The following is a 22410-nucleotide window of genomic DNA, read 5'->3' on the forward strand; positions in this document are numbered from 1 at the left end:
CCGATCGGGGGAGGATTATGTCCGAGCCCTGCTCGATGTCAAGACCCCGAGCCGATCGGAGGATTATGTCCGAGCCACGGGCTCGATGCCGAAGACCCCCGAGCTGTTCGGCCGGGAGGATGTGGACCGAGCCAAACGCTCGATGGGAAGACCCCGTGCCGTCGGGAGTGTAGTCTCGAGACCGACAAACTGTCGTTAGACATCGAGAGCCTCACCGACCGGTTTTCAGTTTGCCAACACTTGGCATTTGCTGAATACAAGCAGTGTGAATCCTCTAAGCGATTTAAACGAATAGAGCTTAACTGACTCTACGAACGAGCACCAAGAATACAAAGGCAATGAAGGGTAAACAATTTTAACAAAGGCCGTTGCGCCGAGCGGCAATTACAAAAATTTAACATCCGCCCAGCGGATGAAATACAAAGAGTGCTTAAATGACGCACATCACTCCGGGTCCTCGAAATTAAAGAAAGCATCGGGGATATCATCAAGCAGGGCCGTCAGGTCGGAGGCGGGAATATGCATGCCTTCAGGAAGGTGGCCGCTCTTCTTCAGATACGCCACGGTGACCTTAACCGCCTCGGCGAAAGTAGAAGAGATGTGGCCCCCAAACTTTACGCCGAACCTCTCTGACTGAAGGTATTCTTGGCGCGCTGCAGCCAGGCGACTCGGTTCTTCCTCCTTATATTTTTTGAGGACCGCCCGGGAGCCAGTTAAAGAATCTTGGAGGGCCTTCAAGTTTGCTTCACCTTTGTGCCTCTACCGAACGGGCCTCCTGCTCGGCGCTCACCGGGCCTCCATCCTTGGATTGTTGACCTAGCACGGACCTCCACTTTCATTTTGTCCATCGGCGATCGCCGCCTCTTCCGGCTACTACGTCACCTCTTTGTCGCGCCTTGCTTCCTAGCTCCTGCCACCTCATTAGCCGCCCACTTTTTTCCGCTCTACCGAGATGCGTCTCCCGCCGGCCGTGGAACCTCCGACACTTGAAGTTTTTCAAGGGCCCTCTAACTCGGCCACCGACGGCTAGTGGCAATTTGTTCACCCAAGTAAGGGAAATAATAATATCAGAATCAAACAATAGCATGACACGGAATGAAGATGGGTTTACTCGCCGCATTATTATCGCCAGTCGCTAAGGCCATCAGTCACCATCTCGCCCGAAGAGCTTAGCGAGCGGACCTGGCGGTTATTTCGTGAACAGGGGCTCGACCACCGACGGGCGGATAGAATACTCCTCCGGCGGGAACGGAGGTGGTCTTGATGGTTGGATGGCGGACGCCGCCTGCACCGGGCGGCTCGCCCAAGACCCCTATAGTGGAAGTTTCCGAACCGCCGCAGCGACGACGAGTCCCGGGAGGAGAACTGAAGGTCAGGCATGGCGACGCCATGGTCCCGATCCGTGATGGCGCATGGCCGGGCAAAGTCACGCCGATCGGCGCGAGTCCCTCCTCCTGGGTCGCGGAAGGTTCAGGTCTCTTCGACGCTTCCGCCGCATCTCCAATGGGGATCCTCGACATGCGGAACGCCCAACCTCGGCGGGAGCCGAGGAACAGGATCGATTTCCCAACCGCAGATCCAAGAGGCAGCCTGCTTGTGGGCGGATCAGGCCCTCCCTCCGTATCTACGGGCGGTTAGGATAAGACCCGCCGCGAGCTCCTTTGGTGGCCGCCAATCTCATTGGACTTAGCCAAATGAGCAAGAGCCTTAGAGCCACATGACTTCAAATGTAGGGAAAAAATTAAAATCGCTAGACAAAAAAGCGAAGGAATGAAGAATCCTTACCCATGCGGATGGGAGATTGTCTGAACGGAGACAACCCAAAATGTACAAGACCCTTTGGAGATAATGGTCAATTTTGTCACTGCAAGATAACCAGTGAAGGCAGGTTGTTCCACCATCCCTCCTGGTGCAAACTTAGAAGTCCATCCATTTAGTTCATATCTCATTGCCATCGAGTCGAATGTAAAGAAGAACTCCTTCCTTAGCGGAGTTGCATGTATATCAAAAAACTTGGCCTATTCTGCTTTGGAAGATAAAAGTGCCCGGTTCTGATTGTTTGGGGTAGAAGAAGAAATGGAATATCTTAGGGTCGAGAGGAATGCTGTGCAACTTAAAGAGGACGACCATCCCGCTCAGCAACCTAAAGGAATTCGGCACAAGCTGGCCGAGCGGGATGCGGAAGTAGTTGCAAACTTCCAAAATAAAAGAATGAGTGGGAAATCTGAGGCCGCCCTGGAATTGGTCTAAAAAGAGACAAATAGAGCCGGTCGGCGGGTCATGTGGCCGATCGGTCGCGTCGGCTAGGATTATTTCGTGGTCATCAGGAAGCTCATATGTCCGGATGAGGCGCCGGGCATGCTCCTCATCGAATCGGCTCTCCATGGTCAAGTACCAAGGGCCCAGAGCGCTACCAGCGGGTGCGGAGGAGCTTGCCATCTCAGAAAAGCGGAAGAATGGCGAGAAATTGAAGAAAGGGGAAGGAAAGGGGCGAAAGGAGCAGGAAAAACCTAATAAGTGAAGGCAGAGGACTCACGGGGAAGGAAAGAGGTCGGAAGAATCACCGATGAGGGGATCGCCGCCTAAACCCAGACACTAGATCACCGGAGGCCGCAGCAATGGAATGGAACAGAAGGCAACACGCAAACAAGCGTGCGGCGAAGGAAGGAGAGGAAGACTTTATACTGCAGAGGCAGGTCAGCCTCCACCGTCCGATCCAGGGCACGAGAAACAAGGACGCCATCGGGCCGTCCATTTCAAACGGGCGCATCCCCTCGTAAGTGACGTCGCCGCCACACCAGGATCGACACGTGGCGCTCTGTCACCGAGTGCAATTAATGCGCGTCATACCGCGCATGCTGTGATTTAATGAGAAAGATTTTGCGCGATTTTCGGGAAATGCAGGCGAATAAACATTTATCTGGAACGACAAGGCATCCCAATTGAATAGCCGAACGGCCTAACCTGATGTAAGGACCGAACGGCTCAAAGAATATTATAGGCGACGACTACCCGCTCGGACACGCAGTCCAGTCAGTCGGACTTACTGCCTCCTTCGACTAGACTTGAAGGGAAGGCAAGTGATCCGGCAGTAGACCCAGGGTAGGCTAACTAAGCGAGCCGAGCAGCTGGGGTAGGTCCGAGCGGAGCTAGAGTTAACCCATCCAAGGGCTTGGGTTTCCGACGTCAAGGCTGGGAGATCGAAGGGCCGAGCGGTAGTCCGCTCGGCAGAAGCATAAGGGCCGAGCGGGAGTTCGCTCGGCAGAAATATGGGCGAGGGTAAAAGGTAGCCGAGCGGCTCATCCGCTCGGCCCTGGATCTAGGATGTTAGCAGGAGCATGTCTGATGATTAGGCCGTACACAAAATCGCACGATGGAGGATCTCGCCGTCACATCGTGAAATGGTCGGTACAGTAGCAGTATGGTCTCATGAACATCTTCCTGATAGATCCATATTTGTGCATGGCCCTTCTGACAGACCCATACTTGAGCATGGTCAAAGGCATGTTGTTGATTTGACCGGGGCATTCGGGTCTCCTCCAAAGGTCTATATAAGGCCTCCATTTCTTCACCGGAGGTATGAAAAATCTTGATTTGGGAACCACCTTTTTGTTATTCCTCGCCTGACTTGAGCGTCGGAGGGCCGTCGCCGGGACACCCCTCCCGGCCCGGTTTTGTTGCAGGTTCACCGGAGCATTCGAGGATTCCGCAGGAAACGCCACGTGCCCAGCGTCCCTTGACTCCTGATTCGGACAGGATCATAGTCTATGGTCGGAAGGCAATTCAAATTCATTAAGGAAACGTCCGACGTCAGTTTCGTCGAAGCGGCTGACCATGGTCATGTACCATAGGCTAGGGGAAGGACCAGAAGGATGCGAAGTGCTAGCCATCGCCGGGACAATAGCAGGAAAGGAAAAGCTGAGGAAAGAAAAATGAAAGGGTTGAAGGAGAAGGCTGAAACTACAGTGAACAAGTGCAAAGGTCACCAAAAAAGAAGAAAGCGGAAGAACGCAGAGATAGGAAGGGGCTTACTGGGAGCAAAATGCGAGGGAGAAGGCCGAGAGTTTGTCGGAGCACCAAGGCAAGCGGACACTGGGAGGATGGTCGAGGAAGAAGTCGCCAAAAACGCAAAGGCAAAGGTGATAGAAGGAGGTTCAGTGACGGCGCCTCTTAAACCCCGGTCTCGGTTCACAACAGTCGTCCGATCCAAGTCATCGAAAGAAGCGAGGACATCGGACCGTCAGATTTGAACCGACGTATGTCCCATCGAAGTTTACGCCCTCGCCGTACGATGACGGCGGATATGCCAAGTGGCTATCAACGATTGGACGACATTTAATGAGCGCCATTACCCGCGCGTGGGCAGCTTAATGAGGATTGGCACGAATTCCGAGGAGACCCGACAACGCCGACCGCCCCCAGAACAGTAGCGTAACAAACAACGAAAGGAGATCAAAACTACAAGGCATGGCCATCAACTTGCCGATCGGCCTAGGGGACCTCCTAGAGCCGATCGGAAATACACTTTCGGAAGTGGCGAAGTGAAGGTCGCTCGACCAAATTCATAGTTCAGTCAGTCAGACTCGGCGCCTCCTTCGACTAGACTTGAAGGGGAGACATGTGATCCGGTGATAAGGACGGGGGATCCTCGTCGGCAAAGGGTCAACGACACGTGGAGGTCAAAGGTCAAGATAGTCAACCCGAAGACTGGCCGATCGGACGAAGCAACCCGAAGACTGGCCTACCGGCCTGGAGTTCTCCGAACCGAATGGAGTACAACCTGACTAGGGTTCGGGTTTCCGATGCTCACGATAAAAAGGTTCAAGGGTCGAGCGGGGTCACCGTTCAGCCGGTGCGCAAGGCAACACAGGCAGGAGCAGTCTTAGCCGAGCATATGATCGGTGCAGGAGTGAGATGCTTGCCGAGCAGCCTATCCGCTCGGCCCTGGAACAGACAAGGAGCGCAAGAGGACAGAGGATACGGGGTAACGTCATCCTCGAGACGCCTGCCGCCGACAAGCAGCAGAGTTGGCGACCGAGCCGTACACAGAATCGTACGGTGTAAGCTTCCACCGTCGCATTCGGGATATGCTCGGACGATTGCGGAATGGCGCCAGAAGCACTTTTCTGACACAGGCTTGTTAAGGTATGTTTGGGGAAGCGTGCACGTGACGGGAAACGTGCCCGCGCTTCTCCGGGGTCCTATATAAAGACCCTAGACGTCGACGAAGGTATGGGCAACGATTTACTGTAGCCACGTTACTCTGCCTTGTTCGTTACCTGACTTGAGCGTCGGAAGGTCATCGCCGGGGAACCCCACCCGGCTCGGCTTCTTTGCAGGATCGTCGGAGAGCTACACCACCATTCGAAGATAGCGGAGCGTGCCACGTCCCCAGCGTCCGTCGACTCAGCGCTCGGACAGGATCAATGGCAATCCCAAAGTTAATTATCGTTTATTGGGATAATAACAATCCATCATATCTTGGAATAAAAACTTCATCGTCCCTAGGACATAGCACAACTGAGGCGTATGATTTCATAGTCGAGAACTCTAGAGTTCGAACTTCAAAGTATCATTACCTAGGGTTAGCGTCCCGGTCATGTACTTTCAACTATGTACTTACATTTACCTCCTTTCATATTTGTGGGACAGACTCTAGAAAGACCACTAATATGACAGTTTCACATTTTTTGGAATAAAAACTTCATCTATCAGTCTATTGATTGTGGAATGGATGTAGTTTCATGTATAATAACTATCGTGCACATGAGTTGCTTAAAAAGCCCTACAGCAATCTACTGTAACGAACTCTTCCTAATAAAAAATTAATTTAATTTTTTATATCAGATATTAAACTGATAAGAATATATATTGCATTTAATCTTATCCAAAAGGCCGAGAAATGTATATTTTACTTTTTCGCTCGTGATGTTGTCAATTTTAAGACATGAGACTAAAGAAAACAATGACAGTACATATTTTTATATAAAAATAATTAAAAAAAATACTTATAAGTCTTAAAATTATTTGAGTATGAAAAAATAACATTAACTTAATTTTATTTTGAGTTTCACCAAAATTAGTGATTAAAAGGTCCAGATGAATATACATAAATTAGTACTCTATGCCTATAAATTGAACTTGATAAGGGTGTGTGATGTGGATATGGTTGAGGGGGCAGAGGAAGGAATTAGAGAGAAAGGAAGGATAATTTGGCCATTATACTGTTTAGGGCTTAAGAGGGGGGTTGAGATTTTTTTCCTTCTTCGTGGAAATTCTTCGCCGCCACCAGAGGAGAGGGGATGCCACCTTTGTCAGGACCGTCTCCCTCGTCATCGACGAGCCACCCCCCTTCTCTTCTACTCTCCCACTCCTACGACGGGCAGGTGCTTCTGGTCACCATTTCCTCCCTCTCATGTTCCTTGCCGATGACGACGCCGGCTGTAGCTGCTTCTCTCCTTTTCTTCCTCTGGCTGTCCCTTCTCCTCACCCACGCGACCCTCATCTCAGACGCTGCTGCCGCTTCCGCTTGCGATGCCGCAACCACCTCTCATCCTCCTCCGATGCTGCTGTTTCATCTCCCATTAGTGCATACCATCGGCAACGCCAGTGGTCGTCGCCTCCTCTCCCCCATTCTCGCACAGTACCAGCGAGGCAAGCAGTAGCCGCCTCCCTTTCCACACAGACACTGCCGATTTACCTCCTCTCTCGTCGCCTTTGCTAGTCGCATGGGTGCACGCCACCATCGCACGGGCCACCTCCCTTGTTTCTCCGATGGTTGCCACTTCCTAAATTTGTTAGCACTTTAGTGGTCACCTTCCAGCGACAGCTTACCCATCGCCTTGCCCGACCCATTGCCTCGGTCCGATGTTCATCTAGCACTCCTCAATAGTAGGCCCCGCTGCCGGCACCTCAGATCCGTCGGTTCGATTCTCTGGCGCTCGACCCGCAGTGTCGTATGCCTCCGATATCGATCGAGCCCCGAGCCCTCGTTGTTATTATGTTCTAACCGGACTTGTGTGATGTTTTATGTCCCGGTCTTCATGTCGTTTTGTATCCCGGCCTACTTGCCGATATCCTATACTGATCTATATGCTAGTGTCCTATCCTGGTCTGTGTACCGATGTCTTACCTCGGCTTGTGTGCTGATGTTTTAGCCCGACCTGCGTGCCGAGGTCGCATCTGGTTTCGTGTCGTCGCATCCAGCTTCGTGATGCGTCCGGCTTCGCTTCATCAGATCCAACTCTTCATCCGACTTATCTATTTACACTTTCGAGCCACGACAACTCGACCAGCGTTCCATCCGAGGGCACCCCCTGGGCCAGGATACGTTTTCCGTACTCGCCCCTCATTTATTTCATTATTATATTATTAGCCTATTACTCATATATTCGTTGGATCTGCCTCGAGCCTCGGGATACCAGGGACTGAGGGCAACCCGGTCACTGGCTGCAGGTAGTGTTGACCAGAAAACTTCTGAAGACTTGGTCAACAAAGAAGCCATCTCAACATACCCCCCCTTCGGGACATCGCAACTCGGTCAACATTTCATCCACCTCGTTCGACGGTCCGTCTGACTCAGTTTCCAGACAGGATCAGTGTGCTAGGGCTATGCAATAATGCAACGTAAGAGCAACGCTGGAGATCCCAACAGTAAGGTACGGTAATAGACTCTCTCTCATAAAAATTAATTTAATATCATACTTGATTTTAACAAAAAACTCGAGAAATGTTTTCTAATGTCGTCGCTCAAGGTATTTATAGAAGCTTCTCCTCTCACGGTGTTATCAATCATAAAATATGAGATTAAAAAAAATTATGAGAGTACATATTTTTATATAAAATAATAAGAAAAAATTACTAATAAATTTTAAAATTATTTTGAGTATAATAAAAAGATATTACCATAATTTAATTTTAGAATTTATAAAAGTGTGATCGAACTTCTAACCGCCATCTCAGGAATCACTTGCTTCCCTGATTTACGAGGTGTAAGGGGAGTGGGATCAAGTCAATAAGTCATACACCCTTCTCTCTCGAGAGGAGAATTTTGGATACCATAATCAAGGGAGAAAAGATAAACAATTTACACAACTAAATGATTAACAAAATCACACGCTATTGTTAACTTATATTAATTATCTCAATATTAATCACTCCGGCGGCGATGAAGGCTCAGGAACCTGCCGGAGCGAGACTAAGTTGGAGATCCAACCCCATGATGTCCTGCGCGCTATCCTCTCCCACCACCGCACCACGGGCGACCGTATGGTCCTCGTCTATGCACCACCGGATGAGAGGCGCGCGCCCACCACGGAACGCCGGCGCTCCCATGCAATTGTAGTACGGCGGCGGTGCGTATCCGACGACCCAATTTGCAGCGGCCAAGGGATCGCTCCGGGGACAGAGTGCCAGGTTTCCCAGCGTGGGCGGGGGACGGTGGAGCAGGGTCCGGCGACGCAGCTGCTGGCGCTCCTTCTTGTGGGCGTTTTGATGGCCGCCCAGCGCCTGCGAGTTCGCAAACTCCCGGCAGCAGTACTGGCACTCGAACCTCCTCCCACCGCCTCCCGCGTCACCTGCCGCCGCATTATTGTCGGAAACGTGGAACCCGAAGAGCCTGAGGCCGGAGGCACTGCTCGGAGACGCCTTGGCGCGGCACTCAACTACCCTCGCCATACAGTAACTTCGAATTTTGATTGGAGGAAAGAAATAAAGCAAGGAAGAAGCGGACGTGCTGGAAGGTCGCAGCGCAGGGGGCTGAGACAGAGCACCTGTTTATATGGCGAAAGTCTCTGATTAATTAGGCAGGGAAAGTACAGTATCGTATGCATGATTAGGAGAATATCTAAGAGAAAATAATGGTGGATACAGCCATGGAAAGGAAATGGAATACGAGGATGACAAGGCATGCAGGCCCTGGGCACGCATGTACTTATGTGTCTAACTGAGAGAGATACAAGGAGTTTAATTGGAAGGCACAAAATAAAGCAGAGTACTCAGCTCAATATTGGAGTTCACGGGTTCCAGTACACCACTTGGAGCTGCCTCTTTTCTCATGCAATCTTTGCACCAACATGCATGATGTGAAGTGGACTTACATCACCTGTCAATTTAGTGCATAGCCCAAATAATGATGACGAGAGACAATGATCAAACTGCATAGTATTGAAATGACGCAACACTACTGCACGTACACAGTGCTGTCCGGATAAATTAACAGAAAACGCTTCATATTTATTAATTTTTTTTCAGAATTAATCCGCTAGGGACATGCATTAGTAGTCGACAATCTGCTTCTTGAAATCATGTCTACTTAGAAACTATGTGCGAGATCGATCTCGCACACTAAAATATATGTATATATAAATAAAGGATTTTAATGAAGTGACAAGGTTTCTCTTTGGAGAAAGTGGTGTGTGATTGACATCAAAAATAGTACTGGGTAATGTGTTCCTTGTTGTATCATTTTTTCTACCTCTAGGTTTCTCTTTGTCCTCGGCCCGTATCTGCCCGAATCTTACTATAGTCGAGAAAAGGAGATTTTAATGAGATTGGGTGCCACATCTCCTTCGTCATCACCTCAACTTTATGCTTCAAGTAATTCTCAGGTCCTCTCCAAACACCCTACTGCAGACCACTACTCATTGCTTCAGCTGCTATTTCTATAGGGGCCCAACTTACTCATTAGCTTATATAAATTTTTTGTTTAGTTTTTTTCATGATTGTCAATCACATATTTCAATATTCTAAAATGTTTACAAGTCTCTTTCTACAGGGTGCAAATGAGCAATGAAGGATTTTTTGAAGTCTCTCCTACCATGGATACCCTTGAGCTAGCTAGTCTCCTTTATAGAAAGTAATTTAAGTGACCCTTTTGGATATACCACCATGGCCAAGTTAGGATTCTCCATGCTAGAGGGACATATAGTAGACCTACTAAAATATTCTACTCATACAGTGAGGAGTGACCCTTAGTGGGTCCCTGCACTCATTGAATGATCCATGTGTCTTATTCAACTTAGTGTTGTGCATGGCTCTTGATTCCTTGTATACAGGTTGAGACTCCTGTGCTTTTGTTGCAAGCATGAAAATGATGAATCATTGAAGGCCATGGAAAAAAGGATGAGGCTTGGTAAATGCATTACGTATCACATGATCTCTTACCCAAAAGAAGCAAGTGAAAGGTAGCAAATTGTACGTTTAATGTCTCAATTAAACCTGACTTTGGGTTCGTTCAACCAATAAAAGGTGCACTGGTTGTCCATCGACCAAAAGACAAGTCACCAATCCTGGCTTTTGACGGAGAAAGCAGAGGATGGGTAAAGGCCACTAAAATGATTTCTTATTTCAAACTTGCCTTTGAGTTTCAATTAGCCCTAGTCTTCCAACACAATAAGTTGCACTTTGACAATGGCAGAACATGTAACCTACATCTATCGACAAAGGTCCAAAAGATCTGATTGACGAAGACAATTGAGACGAAGAGTGACGTGTAAACTAAATCAAGAAATTGGTTTAGGATGCACCCTAGGTTGCAAGAATTGAGGGTTCTATATATATACATTATTAACAGTATTTTAAGTATATATTATGGTATTATATCTCACAAAATCAGGATCAACTGGCAAACCATGAATTCAACCAAATGTAAGCCACTTGTTCCCAGCTAAATTATACATCATCCTTGAATGTAATATTCACCCAGTTGGCAAAACCTTATCATGAACAACAAACTAGAATTGCTCCAAAGCAACCTTTCATTGCAACTAGTTAGCTTTTCCACAAACTCACTACTGTTCGAGCAAGACAAAAGACAACTATAGTTCTGCTATGCTCTATATCTTACCAGGAAAAGGAAAAGGAAACATATGCACAGGAACCTGGTACTTTTTTTCTGTAAACTATACACTTCAGCAACCAAACAAATTTTAACTGCAGTAGTAAAGGTCACCTTGGCATCAGATTTCAGAAAGACTAGCGGGCGTCAAGGGAGAGAGAGAGCTCGAACTCTGAGATGAACACCACCCAAGTTAAAGAGTTCATGGGCTTCAGTTGTGGTTGTCCTCGACTTTGTAGGACTCTACACTCATGTCAGATAACCACATCCCGGGGAAAAGAGAATACAAGAAGCATGTAAACAAAGACCAAATTATTTTACCAGTAAATATATAGATGAATCAAGTTTTCATGGTGTATTGATTTTTATTAGCACACTGCAAATTAACTTTTAGATGACATGAAAACAAAACTTGTGATTAGGGATAAAACAGATCTGAGGTTAAATAAGCATGTTGATATAAACAAGAGAAAGAAATGTACCAGGAAAATATATACTGATTAAGCTTTTAACTCTACTTTGTATATATATTAAAACAAAAATTATCTAAGCTTTATAGATCTATTTCACTTATAATCTCTATGACCAACTATTAAATCAAGCAATAAAATCATTGATCCCGTCCGGAAGCTGAGTCAGATGAATGCTGGTCTCGGTGTGCTGGAAGTTGACGAAAAGTCGCTGCGAAGCCGGATCTACCTGGCACCCAGGGTACTGGCGGCTAACGAGGAAAAATGATCAGGAAGATGACGATCCCACTCTGCACACACTCAAACGAGCCCCCGGGTCGTTAGAGACCAGAAACCAGGGAAAAATTCCCCGGATCATGCTCTCCGACGCTCAAGTCAGGTACCTTTTCCCCAGAAAAGTAGAGAATAGACCAAAAGTAGAGAGTAGTGAGAAATAACGAGTGAGCGTACCTACATAAGGGACAAGCTATCCCTTTTTATACTGCAACGGAAGTTTCTGGGTCTGACGGGTGTCAGTGAATGTCGGCTGTCAGGCTTTGTCTGGCGATGATTGACACGTGACTTTTCTTGATAGGCTGGCGACAAAATCGAAGGTGTGTTGAGCCCCGATTGTTGGCATATTCCCTGACACCTTGATTATTTTCTCTGACAAACATTTACGATTCTTTGGCTGATTTGTCCTGTAGCGTCTGACCGACGAGCCTGCGTTCCGAGATCTAGGCTTGCCCTGCCTTTGTCCTCTACTATCTCTGGCCTGCACATCTCGATCGGTACTCTGGGTCTATATCCAGACTTCTACTCTTTGGCTTGGATGTCCTGACCTGCGCACCGGGTCTGTAAGAAGACCTCTGATCCTTGGTATGAACGCCCTGACCTGCACGCTGAGTCTGTCCGCCAACCCACATCTGTCTGTTGTTATCCAAGGCATGAACGTCCCGACCTACACGCTAGGTCTGTCTGCCGACCCACGTCTATCTGTTGTTATCCAAGGCATGAACGCCCCGACCTACACACTGGGTCTGTCTGCCGACCCACGTCTATATGCTGTTATCCAAGGCATGAACGTCTCGACCTACACGCTGGGTCTGTCCGCCGACCTACATCTGTCTGCTGTTATCCAAGGCATGAACGTCCCGACCTGCACGCTGGGCCTGTCCGCCGACCCACATCTGTCTGCTGTTATCCAAGGCATGCACGTCCCGACCTGCACGCTGGGTCTGTTCGCCGACCCACATCTGTCTATTGTTATCCAAAGCATGAACGTCCCGACCTGCACCCTGGGTCTGTCCGCCGACCCACATCTGTCTGCTGTTATCCAAGGCATGAACGTCCCGACCTGCACGCTGGGTCTGTTCGCCGACCTACATCTTGTTAGCTAGAGCCCTAGAGCCAATCATTTGATGATTGTATTATGGACTTATTGTATCATATTTTTATATTAATAAAGGCATTTGTTTGGTTATTATACTTACTTGTATTAGTGCCAAATAAACTAAGTATAATAATGTCCTTGAGTAGATGGTTCTCACCTATATCAATCGGTTAGTTGAACCGATAGTGAGATGATATAGGGAACACTACTCTAAATCATTCCTAGTCGAGTATTAACATTCAGGGACAATGTTAATGCAATAAGACTAGCATGTAGGTCAACTCGATGACTTGATCTCACAAGTCATGGATATGGAGATATCAAGTTGACACATGGGTATGCATTGGAGAATGTATACTGAATGACCCGCCATGAGAAAGTATCATGGATCGTTATATGAGTGTCATATACTTTCTCATGTGGCTATTAGTATGACTATTAGTCCTTAGACCTGAAGTCACCATGGATCCCTACATAAGGAGTTATGTACTTTGGTTTCGTCAAACGTCACCCGTAACTGGGTGGACTATAAAGGCGATTACCGGGTATGTAACAAATTATGCAGAGAGATGTGAGTGATGTAGATGGGATCTATCCCTCCCATATGACGGGAGCGACATCAATATTCTTGATAGAGTGAGACTACTAAGTGCATGGTCATGCCCAAATGAGTCAACATGAGATGTTGAGCTCATTTGATCGAGTGAGTCTACTTGGAGTTCAAGATTTAGATTGATTAGAGGATGACACAGTCTATGCCTCATATTGATCAATTTAGATGTCTAGGATAGAAGGACAATGTCACATATTGTGAGGAGTCACAATTAGTAGTCACAAGGTGATGTTGGATCTCGACATTCTTGTAACTTGGGTAGTAATGATGTGTTGCTAGATACCGCTCATTACTTATGCTCCTAAATGGGTTTAGGGCATTGCCAACATTACAAGAACCTATAGGGTCATACACTAAGGACAATTAGACGGAGATTTGATTCATATGATGAACCAAGAGGATTAGATTCATTTGATGAATCAAATTGGATTAAAAGTAATCCTAATTGGGCTAATTGAGTTGGACTCAAGTTGATTCATGTATTCAATGAGTCTAATTTAGATTATGACTTATTAAATCAATTTAATTTAATGAATTAGATTCATTATATTAAGTTGGCTCGAATCAAATGGTTGGATTAGATCAACCATGGTAGAGATTGGGTCAAGTTTGACTTGACTTGAGAAGGAAGACCAAAGGTCAATTTTGACTTGACCTTTTGCCACCTCATTGGTGAGTTGGCATTAGGTGGACCAATGATGATGTTCCACATCATCATGGTGTGCCACCTCATGAGAGTTACATACCCATTCTCTTTAATGAGGCATTAAATGAGAAATGGGGGTTACTCTTGGAGAGGTGGCCAGCCACTTTAGGGGGTTAATGAAATTCATTTTCATTGAACTCCTCATTCACTCCTTTCTTCTTCCTTAAGCTCTCCCTCTCCCTCTCCTCCTTGCTTGGCCGAATCTTACCAAGGTGCTAGCACACCTTTGTGTGAGGTTTTCTCCACTTACGTGTCCGTGTGGATACTTCTAGAGGACCGACGCTTGACGGTCTAGAGATCCGGCAATTCCTTGGACGAGCGGGAACGCGAAAGGGCACGCTTCAAGGTATACTTCTTAACACATAGATCTAGGAGTAGATCTAGATATTTAAAAACTCGTACTCGTAATTTTCGTTCGGTTTTCCTTGCACGAATCTACGACTTTGGGTGATTCGGGGTTTCCGCGACGCGAAAAGCGATTTTCGCGGCCCGAAAAACCCAACACATCTGTCTGTTGTTATCCAAGGCATGAACGTCCCGACCTGCACGCTGGGCCTGTCTGCCGACCCACATCTATCTGCTGTTATCCAAGGCATGAACGTCCCGACCTGCACGCTGGGTTTGTCTCAGACCTATTGGCTTGTAGTCTCCGTCCTTAGCTATATCTGGCCCGCGGGCTCGTTTATTACTCACTGTCAGGGCTGGTCATATGATCTCCTCCTTCGACCGCCCTGTCCGCTGAGACTTTGACTTTGGACACGTCAGCTGGACTTTTGACCTTCCTGCTGTCTTCATCAACTTGACTGCTGACCAGTCACGAAGGCTTGACTTTTGACCTTCCTGTCCTCCTCATCAACTTGACTGCTGACCTGCCACGGAGGCTTGACTTTTGACCTTCCTGTCCTCCACATCAGCTTGACTGCTGACCTGCCACGGAGGCTTGACTTTTGACCTTCCTGTCCTCCGCATCAGCTTGACTGTTGACCTGCCACGGAGGCTTGACTTTTGACCTTCTTGTCCTCCACATCAGCTTGACTGCTGACCTGCCACGGAGGCTTGACTTTTGACCTTCCTGTCCTCTAGGTCAGCCTAACTTCTGAACCTCTTGTGGCCTTGGCTCCTACTCACAGCATCCTATCGACCCCACAAAACACGCACCGTATCACAAGCCTCCCCCTCAAGTCTAGTCGAAGGAGGCTCTAGTCCGACTGATTAGACCCCAGTCTCATCCACCCCCGACCTGGGTCTTGCATTCTTTGCTGGCCCGTATTCCCTCCTATTGTAGCTATACACTTTGCTTTAGATATCATGATGTCTTTATAGAACACCTGTGTCTGTCTAATATTTCTAATAACAAAAATAACAGCCATAAAGAAGTAGATTGCTTACCCAATGTTACCTCATATCATATGAACTCGTGACCAACATCAATGAGTCAGTCGAAGATAGGCTTAGCTTGCGGCTTTGTGTGTAAGTGAATATAAGATGCACTGTTCGAGAAAATCCTTGCCTGACCGAGGAGGTAGTTGGTCGTGAAAGTCCTGCTCACTTATAACTCGCACTGAGGCGAGAGTCTGGGTCAGCCGACCTGGAAGGTCGTTGGTCGTGAGAGTCATGCTCACTTATAACTTGCACTGGGGCAAGAGTTTGGGACAACCGACCTGGAAGGTCGTTGGGCGTGAGAGCCGTGTTCACTTATAACTCGCACTGGGGCAAGAGTCTGGGGCAGCCGACCTGGAAGGTCGTTGGGCGTGAGAGTCGTGCTCACTTATAACTTGCACGGGGGCAAGAGTCTGGGACAGCCGACCTAGAAGGTCGTTAGGCGTGAGAGTCATGCTCACTTATTACTTGCACTGGGGCAAGAGTCTGGGGCAGCCGACCTGGAAGGTCGTTGGGCGTGAGAGCCGTGCTCACTTATAACTTGCACTGGGGCAAGAGTCTGGGGCAGTCGATCTGGAAGGTCGTTGGGCGTGAGAGCCGTGCTCACTTATAACTTGCACTGGGGCAAGAGTCTGGGGTAGCCGACCTGGAAGGTCGTTGGGCATGAGAGCCCTGCTCACTTATAACTTGCACTAGGGCAAGAGTCTGGGACAGCCGACCTGGAAGGTCGTTGGGTGTGAGAGCCGTGCTCACTTATAACTTGCACTGGGGCAAGAGTCTGGGACAGCCGACTTGGAAGGTCGTTAGGCGTGAGAGTCGTGCTCACTTATAACTTGCACTGGGGCAAGAGTCTGGGACAGCCGACCTGGAAGGTCGTTGGGTGTGAGAGCCGTGCTCACTTATAACTTGCACTGGGGCAAGAGTCTGGGACAGCCGACTTGGAAGGTCGTTAGGCGTGAGAGTCGTGCTCACTTATAACTTGCACTGGGGCAAGAGTCTGGGACAGCCGACCAGGAAGGTCGTTGGGCGTGAGAGTCGTGCTCACTTATAACTTGCACTGGGGCAAGAGTCTGGGGCAGCCGACCTGGAAGGTCGTTGGGCGTGAGAGCCGTGCTCACTTATAACTTGCACTGGGGCAAGAGTCTGGGGCAGCCGACCTGGAAGGTCGTTGGGCGTGAGAGCCGTGCTCACTTATAACTTGCACTGGGGCAAGAGTCTGGGACAGCCGACCTGGAAGGTCGTTGGGTGTGAGAGCCGTGCTCACTTATAACTTGCACTGGGGCAAGAGTCTGGGACAGCCGACTTGGAAGGTCGTTAGGCGTGAGAGTCGTGCTCACTTATAACTTGCACTGGGGCAAGAGTCTGGGGCAGCCGACCTGGAAGGTCGTTGGGCGTGAGAGTCGTGCTCACTTATAACTTGCACTGGGGCAAGAGTCTGGGGCAGCCGACCTGGAAGGTCGTTGGGCGTGAGAGTCGTGCTCACTTATAACTTGCAATGGGGCAAGAGTCTGGGACAGTCGACCTGGAAGGTACATCCCAACCAAGGTATATGTTGTCATCCTGGAGAGTGACCTTCTGACCAAGATAGATATTGCCGACCTTGGAGTCAATCTCTTGACCAGGATATATGCTACCGACATGGGGGTTGATCTCCCAACCAGGACATATACTGCCGACCTGGAGGTCGATCCTTCAACAGGAGATTGCTTGTCAAGCTTCGACTTCGTCTGTCATCAAAAAACATACCATTAGTGCTGCTGCGAGGAGAACCATATTAAAAGCTTACTCAGCCTTGGCCTCGCTGTATTTGAATTTCTTTCCCACTTCTTTTCTTCGACGGTTCTCGAGAAAATTGCGTGGTAAGCGTTTCCGTACTCCCGCTTCATATCATGATTTTCTTATCACGTCTATCATTAATACGGCTCCTAGGGGATCGACACCTATCCCATGCCTTTATTTTTTTTTGGGGAAGGTAAATGTATTATACTCCCAAAAAGAACAAAATACAATCATATGATGACTACAAAGTGCATAAGAGATTTATGACTTTGTAGGACACCATTACACAAACATCACTCATCATCATCTCACTAATGACTACAAAGTACCAAACATGACTTGGACTTTGTATGAAACCCGAGCATATTACAAAGCATTACCACACATTACAAAAGAATCACTTGATATCTACAAAGCGCCAAACATGAACTTGGACTTTGTGGAATATCTTCTCAAAGCATGGAACCACATTCTCAAATCGACTCATGTTATGTGCATTCCATATGAGATAAATCATGGAAGATAAGGCAAGATGTCTTGCTTTCATTTGCCGCCCTTTACCTTTATAATGTTGTCGAAATGTATCAAGATAAGAGGCCATATCGATGATGTCAAAAGTGATATCCATCCATGTCTTGACTTTATCAAGAAGAGGCTTGACAATCTCACAATCAAAGAAAAGATGAGTATTGGATTCATCTTGTTGGTGGCATAAAGCACATAATTTGTTGAGCTCATAAGGGATGGTGTCCGCCGTTCTTAATCTTCCATGAGCAAGTAACCAAGATGTGAATCTATGCTTGGGCAAAATGTATGGCTTCCATAACACCGAAAACCAATCCACTTTAGCCGCTCTTGGACGGAAAAACTCATACGCCAAAGCCGTCCCTTTATTTTCCCCCGCAAACTACTCTATCATTTTCATATTTGCGGCGCCAATAGAGGTAGTTCGCTATACAAGTTCATCACGAATAAAAAGTAAGCGTTTAATAAGGGGAGAATCCGAAGGCTTACTTCTCCATTGCCAAAAGTCCATATTTCGAAGATAGTGTTGATGAACCCATCGAACCCAAAGAGACTCACGTCGATTTTGAATATTCCATAGATTCCGACATAATAGAGCCATATTTCATGTTTGCAAATCACGCAAACCATATCCACCTTCTTCTTTGGGTAGACATATAGAAGCCCATGAGATTGGTGGATGGTTTGTTGACCATACAAAGGAACGTGAGATGCCATAAATCTTGTCAATAACACCACTTGGTATTGGAAGAATAGACAACCAAAAGCACTCCACACCTTGAAGTACCGATCGCACAAGTTCCAAGCTTCCGGCATGAGAAAGTGTGTGCTTCGGCCAAGAGACAACCTTCTTCCTTATGGAGTCAAGAAGAGCCCCATAATTTGCAATCCTCAATTTCTCCGTAGCTAAAGGAATGCCAAGATATCGGAAAGGAAATGTGCCTTGTTGAAAGCCGGTTATGTGTAGTAGCTCCTCTCGTAGTTGTTCACTGTCCCATGCCTTTATTGCTTATGCATGATGACGCCGCCCTCCGCCACTCCTTTTGGGTACACGCTTTCCCACAAGAACATGTCCCTCGGCAATCGAACGGCTTTAGGCGCTTCACGCAAAAAGATACTCGGCATCCTTTTTCAATATTCCCTAGGCGAACTCCCTTTATAAACTCTAAAGGCAGTCCGCAGTCATTACCTTGCGCACTTTGACTACCTTCCTCTTTCTGTGGCTTCGACTTCTCCGGCGTCTCCACCCTTCCCCTTCTAAGCTCTTCCCGTCTGGTGTTCTTCTTCCCCTCCCCCGACTGATCTCTTCTGCAACCTTCTATATTTTGACAATGGCTGACGGTAAGACTATCTTTTGGTATTCGTGTTTCCTTTCTGACATAGACCAACATGACCTATCCATGATTCGGTCTGACTTGATGCTTGGCAAAGAATACATACTTCGCATCCCCACACCCACCGAGCATCCTTCATCCCCTCCAGAAGGCTTTATGACTGTTTTCTGGGATCAACTATTGGGAGGCCTTCGTTTTCCTATCCACCCTTTTATTTCTGCCCTGAGCGAATACTTTGGCATCTGCATATCTCAATTTGCTCCAACTTCTTCAGAGCGGTTTGCGGCACCGCCATTTTATGTCGTGTGTATCGACTTCCGTTGACAGTCCAGCTATTTCACCATTTTTACTCTTTTAAAAGCTCGGAACCGGGAGTGTTTATGGTACAGGCGAGGCCAGGTTATAAATTTTTTTCGGACATGCCTTCTTCCAATAAGGGGTGGAAATCTCGTTTTTTTTTATTAGGTCCCCTGAGCCCCTGGTTGGGCCTGCCCAGTGGTGTTCTGACATCCCTTCCTCTCTGTACATCAACACCAACCATTTCCCTCCTGTAACGCCGCCTCAGAAGCACTATAAGGTGTGAGCGTTTGCCTTTCTGTACTACTGTTGGAAGGCTTTCTGTATTTGTTTGGGCTCAGCCCCGTTCAGGCATTCATCGGGGCTCCGTTTGGTAAGACCCCGTTTTCCTCTCCACTATTCTTCGCTAACTGAGGTATCTTTCTTTTTTATCGCAGAGGCTGCCCTGTTCCAAGCGTACTCCTCTGATGTTAAACGTCGATCTACCTCCTATTTGAGAGCTTTAAGTGTGGAACTTACGCAAGGTTTAGCAGCTTCTTCCCGATCTGGCCCTTTTGCCTCACAGTCCGCTCCTTCCGCTCCACCACCTATCCCGCCAGCGACGGCCCAAGAGGAAACTTCCTCGGCCGTCCCCATGAATATGGCCCGAGCGGCAGACCTGGCAGCTGTAGGACAGGTCGATCTGCCCACTGAAGAGCAGGTCGAGGAGGCCACTGAAGAACAGGCCGGGAGGGCCGCTGAAGAGCAGGTCGAGGAAAGGCGAGCTGCATCTCCCCGGCCAGCCAAACGCCTAAAACTTCAGCGCAAGAGGAAGAAAGTGACTCCAGCTATTCAAGCGTCACCCCCGCCTCTTCCCTCCAGCCGTCGCTCTTCTGCTGCCCTTCGCTCTTTGGAGATCAAGACTGCTACTCCCAGCCAGGAGATTAATATGGGGCCTGAGGTTCTCGTCGCGTCGCCCCACCTATTAGTCCCAGCTCCCGGTCGGGTTATAACTCCCGAGCAGGCTTCTTTTCCCGCTCAGGCTTCTTCTCCCGGTCAGCCACCTTTACCTTTAGTGAATCAGCCCGAGAGCTCTGCAACTCAATCTGCCTCCCTTCCTTTAGCTGTTCCCACGTCTACTCCTAGATCCCGGAGGAAAAGTCATAAGGAGTATTTCTTTACTGACTATTGGCGCTTGCCTTCCTCCACAGGATCAGATGCCGCCGCCGCCACAGAAACTGCTGAAGGGGCTCCTCCCCTTGTTGCCCACGTTGAATTAGAGGGAGACTTAGCGGCCTCCTGGCGTTCAGGTCATCGAAAGTTTTGGAAGAATCCCCCGCTGACGGGGCTAGATCAAGCGGCTTGCCAGAAGGTTTCTGTAAGTCTTCTTATATTTATGTTCCTCCGTTGAAATCTTTTATAATTGTTCTTCCTATATCTAACGCAGGCCTGCTCTGCCAACCTGAGTGCCATTCAGTACGCCTGTAGCTTACAGAGAGAAAATGAAGTGCTGAAGGCTCGTCTTGAGGAAATAGAGCTGCCCCTAACTCCCCGCGATCCTCTCAACCCGACTCCCGGAGACCTAGCACATTATCTTCGTTTGATTGGGGAGTCTGCTGAGTCTACCCACAATATTTCTCATGCAGCTTTTGACAAGATAAGAGCTTTGGAAGTATCCCTTCAGACAAGCGAGTCGAAATTGGTTTCTGAAGTGGAGAAGCGTCAGGCGCTAGCAGCTGAGATAGATAAAAAGGACGCCCAGTTGACGAGCTTGCAGGAAACCCGGGAGAATCTTCAGAAGACGATAACAGAGGTCCAGGGTCAACTGGCTTCCGGCGCCGACCGGGAGAAAACCCTTCAAAGCCAGTGGGAGGCCAGCCAAGCGACTCTTAAATCTATGCAGGCCGACCTTCTGAAAGCTCAAGAGGACATTTCCCAAAGTCAACAAGCCTTGGCTCTGGCCCACGCGGACAAGGAGAAAGCTGAGACTAAGTTGACAGATTATCAAGCAGGTGAAGTAGGTCGTCTAAGAGCCTATAGGCAAGCTTACGTTACCTCCCCTTTCTTCATGAGGAAAATGGGGGATCTGATGAGTTTCATGGTGTGTTGTGGTACGGGTGGAGGAGCTCGCCAAATGCTGGAGAATAATTTGCTCCGGGCTGCCCCCTCAGAAGATTTCCTAGATATAGGTCGCATCATGAACGAGATTCCTGATGGGTCATTCCCTTCTTTTAAAGACGATGACGACCTCTTCCTTCTTCCCGAGCCTCCGGCCGATTCTACGTCCGGCCCCCCTGAGCACCCTGCTGACCCTGTTGAAGATAATCCTCCTGCTGAAGATCCCTAAAATGGCAACATGCATTGCACTTTTTGATGTAAAACTGTAATTAACCAACTCTCTTCCAAGTTATTGGTTGACTTGTCTTCACTTTAGCGTGTTTATCCTTCTCATGATACCCTTTGACCGCGGGCTCTCGATTTTCTCCTAGCATATTAATTGTCTGAGTGTGTTACTCGATTGTTGTTAGCTTTGTATATTGCCCGTCTGAAACATCCCAAGGCCTTGTGTGTAATCTGGCTATCTATTCTAGGTCCCATCTACCCCGATCGGGGATTCTTCTATTTCCCTGAACTGCTTTCCTCATCCTTTACTGATCCTCTACCTTGGTCTTTCTCCTCGATCTATCTTTGCGTCCGGGATATACGACAAAGCCCAGCGTCTAACGTTTTCTGACAGGGTTGCAGGTTCTGGAAGCAAGGCGGGTGCATAAAAAGGAGGGGATTCCTCGTACGCGGGGACACGCTCTCTGGTGAATTTTTTCACAACCTTTCATTTTCAGTCATTTCTTTTCGGCTCTCTGCTTTTTCTGGGGAAAAAGGACCTGACTTGAGCGTCGGAGGGCCTGATTCGGGGGACTTTTTCCCTGGGTTCTGGTCTCTAACGTGAGGAAGGAGATCGTCTAAGTGTGTGCAGGATCCTGCAGCATTGTCAGCCGCCCGTGGGAGCCGAATCACCCACAACTCTCCGTCAACAACCAGGCCGTCGCGACCAGCCTTCGTTCGACTCAGTTTTCGGACAGGATCAGGAAGCAAAATTAGCATCCTATGTGTGGCCATT

At 48.2% G+C, this 22410-nt stretch overlaps 1 protein-coding gene and 1 pseudogene across 1 annotated transcript; both read right to left on the bottom strand.

The window, feature by feature from the left end:
• Nucleotides 1-5755: 5755 nt before the first annotated feature.
• Nucleotides 5756-5908, bottom strand: LOC122039327 (annotated as a pseudogene).
• Nucleotides 5909-8017: 2109 nt separating this feature from the next.
• On the bottom strand, nt 8018-8766 carry LOC122010578 (zinc finger protein GIS3-like). The gene has a single exon (XM_042567101.1). The coding sequence runs from the start codon at nt 8674-8676 to the stop codon at nt 8176-8178; it is 501 nt and encodes a 166-aa protein (XP_042423035.1). The 5' UTR covers nt 8677-8766; the 3' UTR covers nt 8018-8175.
• Between the last annotated feature and the right edge of the window lie 13644 nt (nt 8767-22410).

This window comes from Zingiber officinale, chromosome 1A (assembly GCF_018446385.1).
Source record: "Zingiber officinale cultivar Zhangliang chromosome 1A, Zo_v1.1, whole genome shotgun sequence".
NCBI classification, from domain to species: Eukaryota; Viridiplantae; Streptophyta; class Magnoliopsida; order Zingiberales; family Zingiberaceae; genus Zingiber; species Zingiber officinale.

Excerpts from the sequence above, each read along its gene's own strand:
- LOC122010578 (XM_042567101.1), bottom strand. The coding sequence starts at position 8,676 with ATGGCGAGGGTAGTTGAGTGCCGCGCCAAGGCGTCTCCGAGCAGTGCC.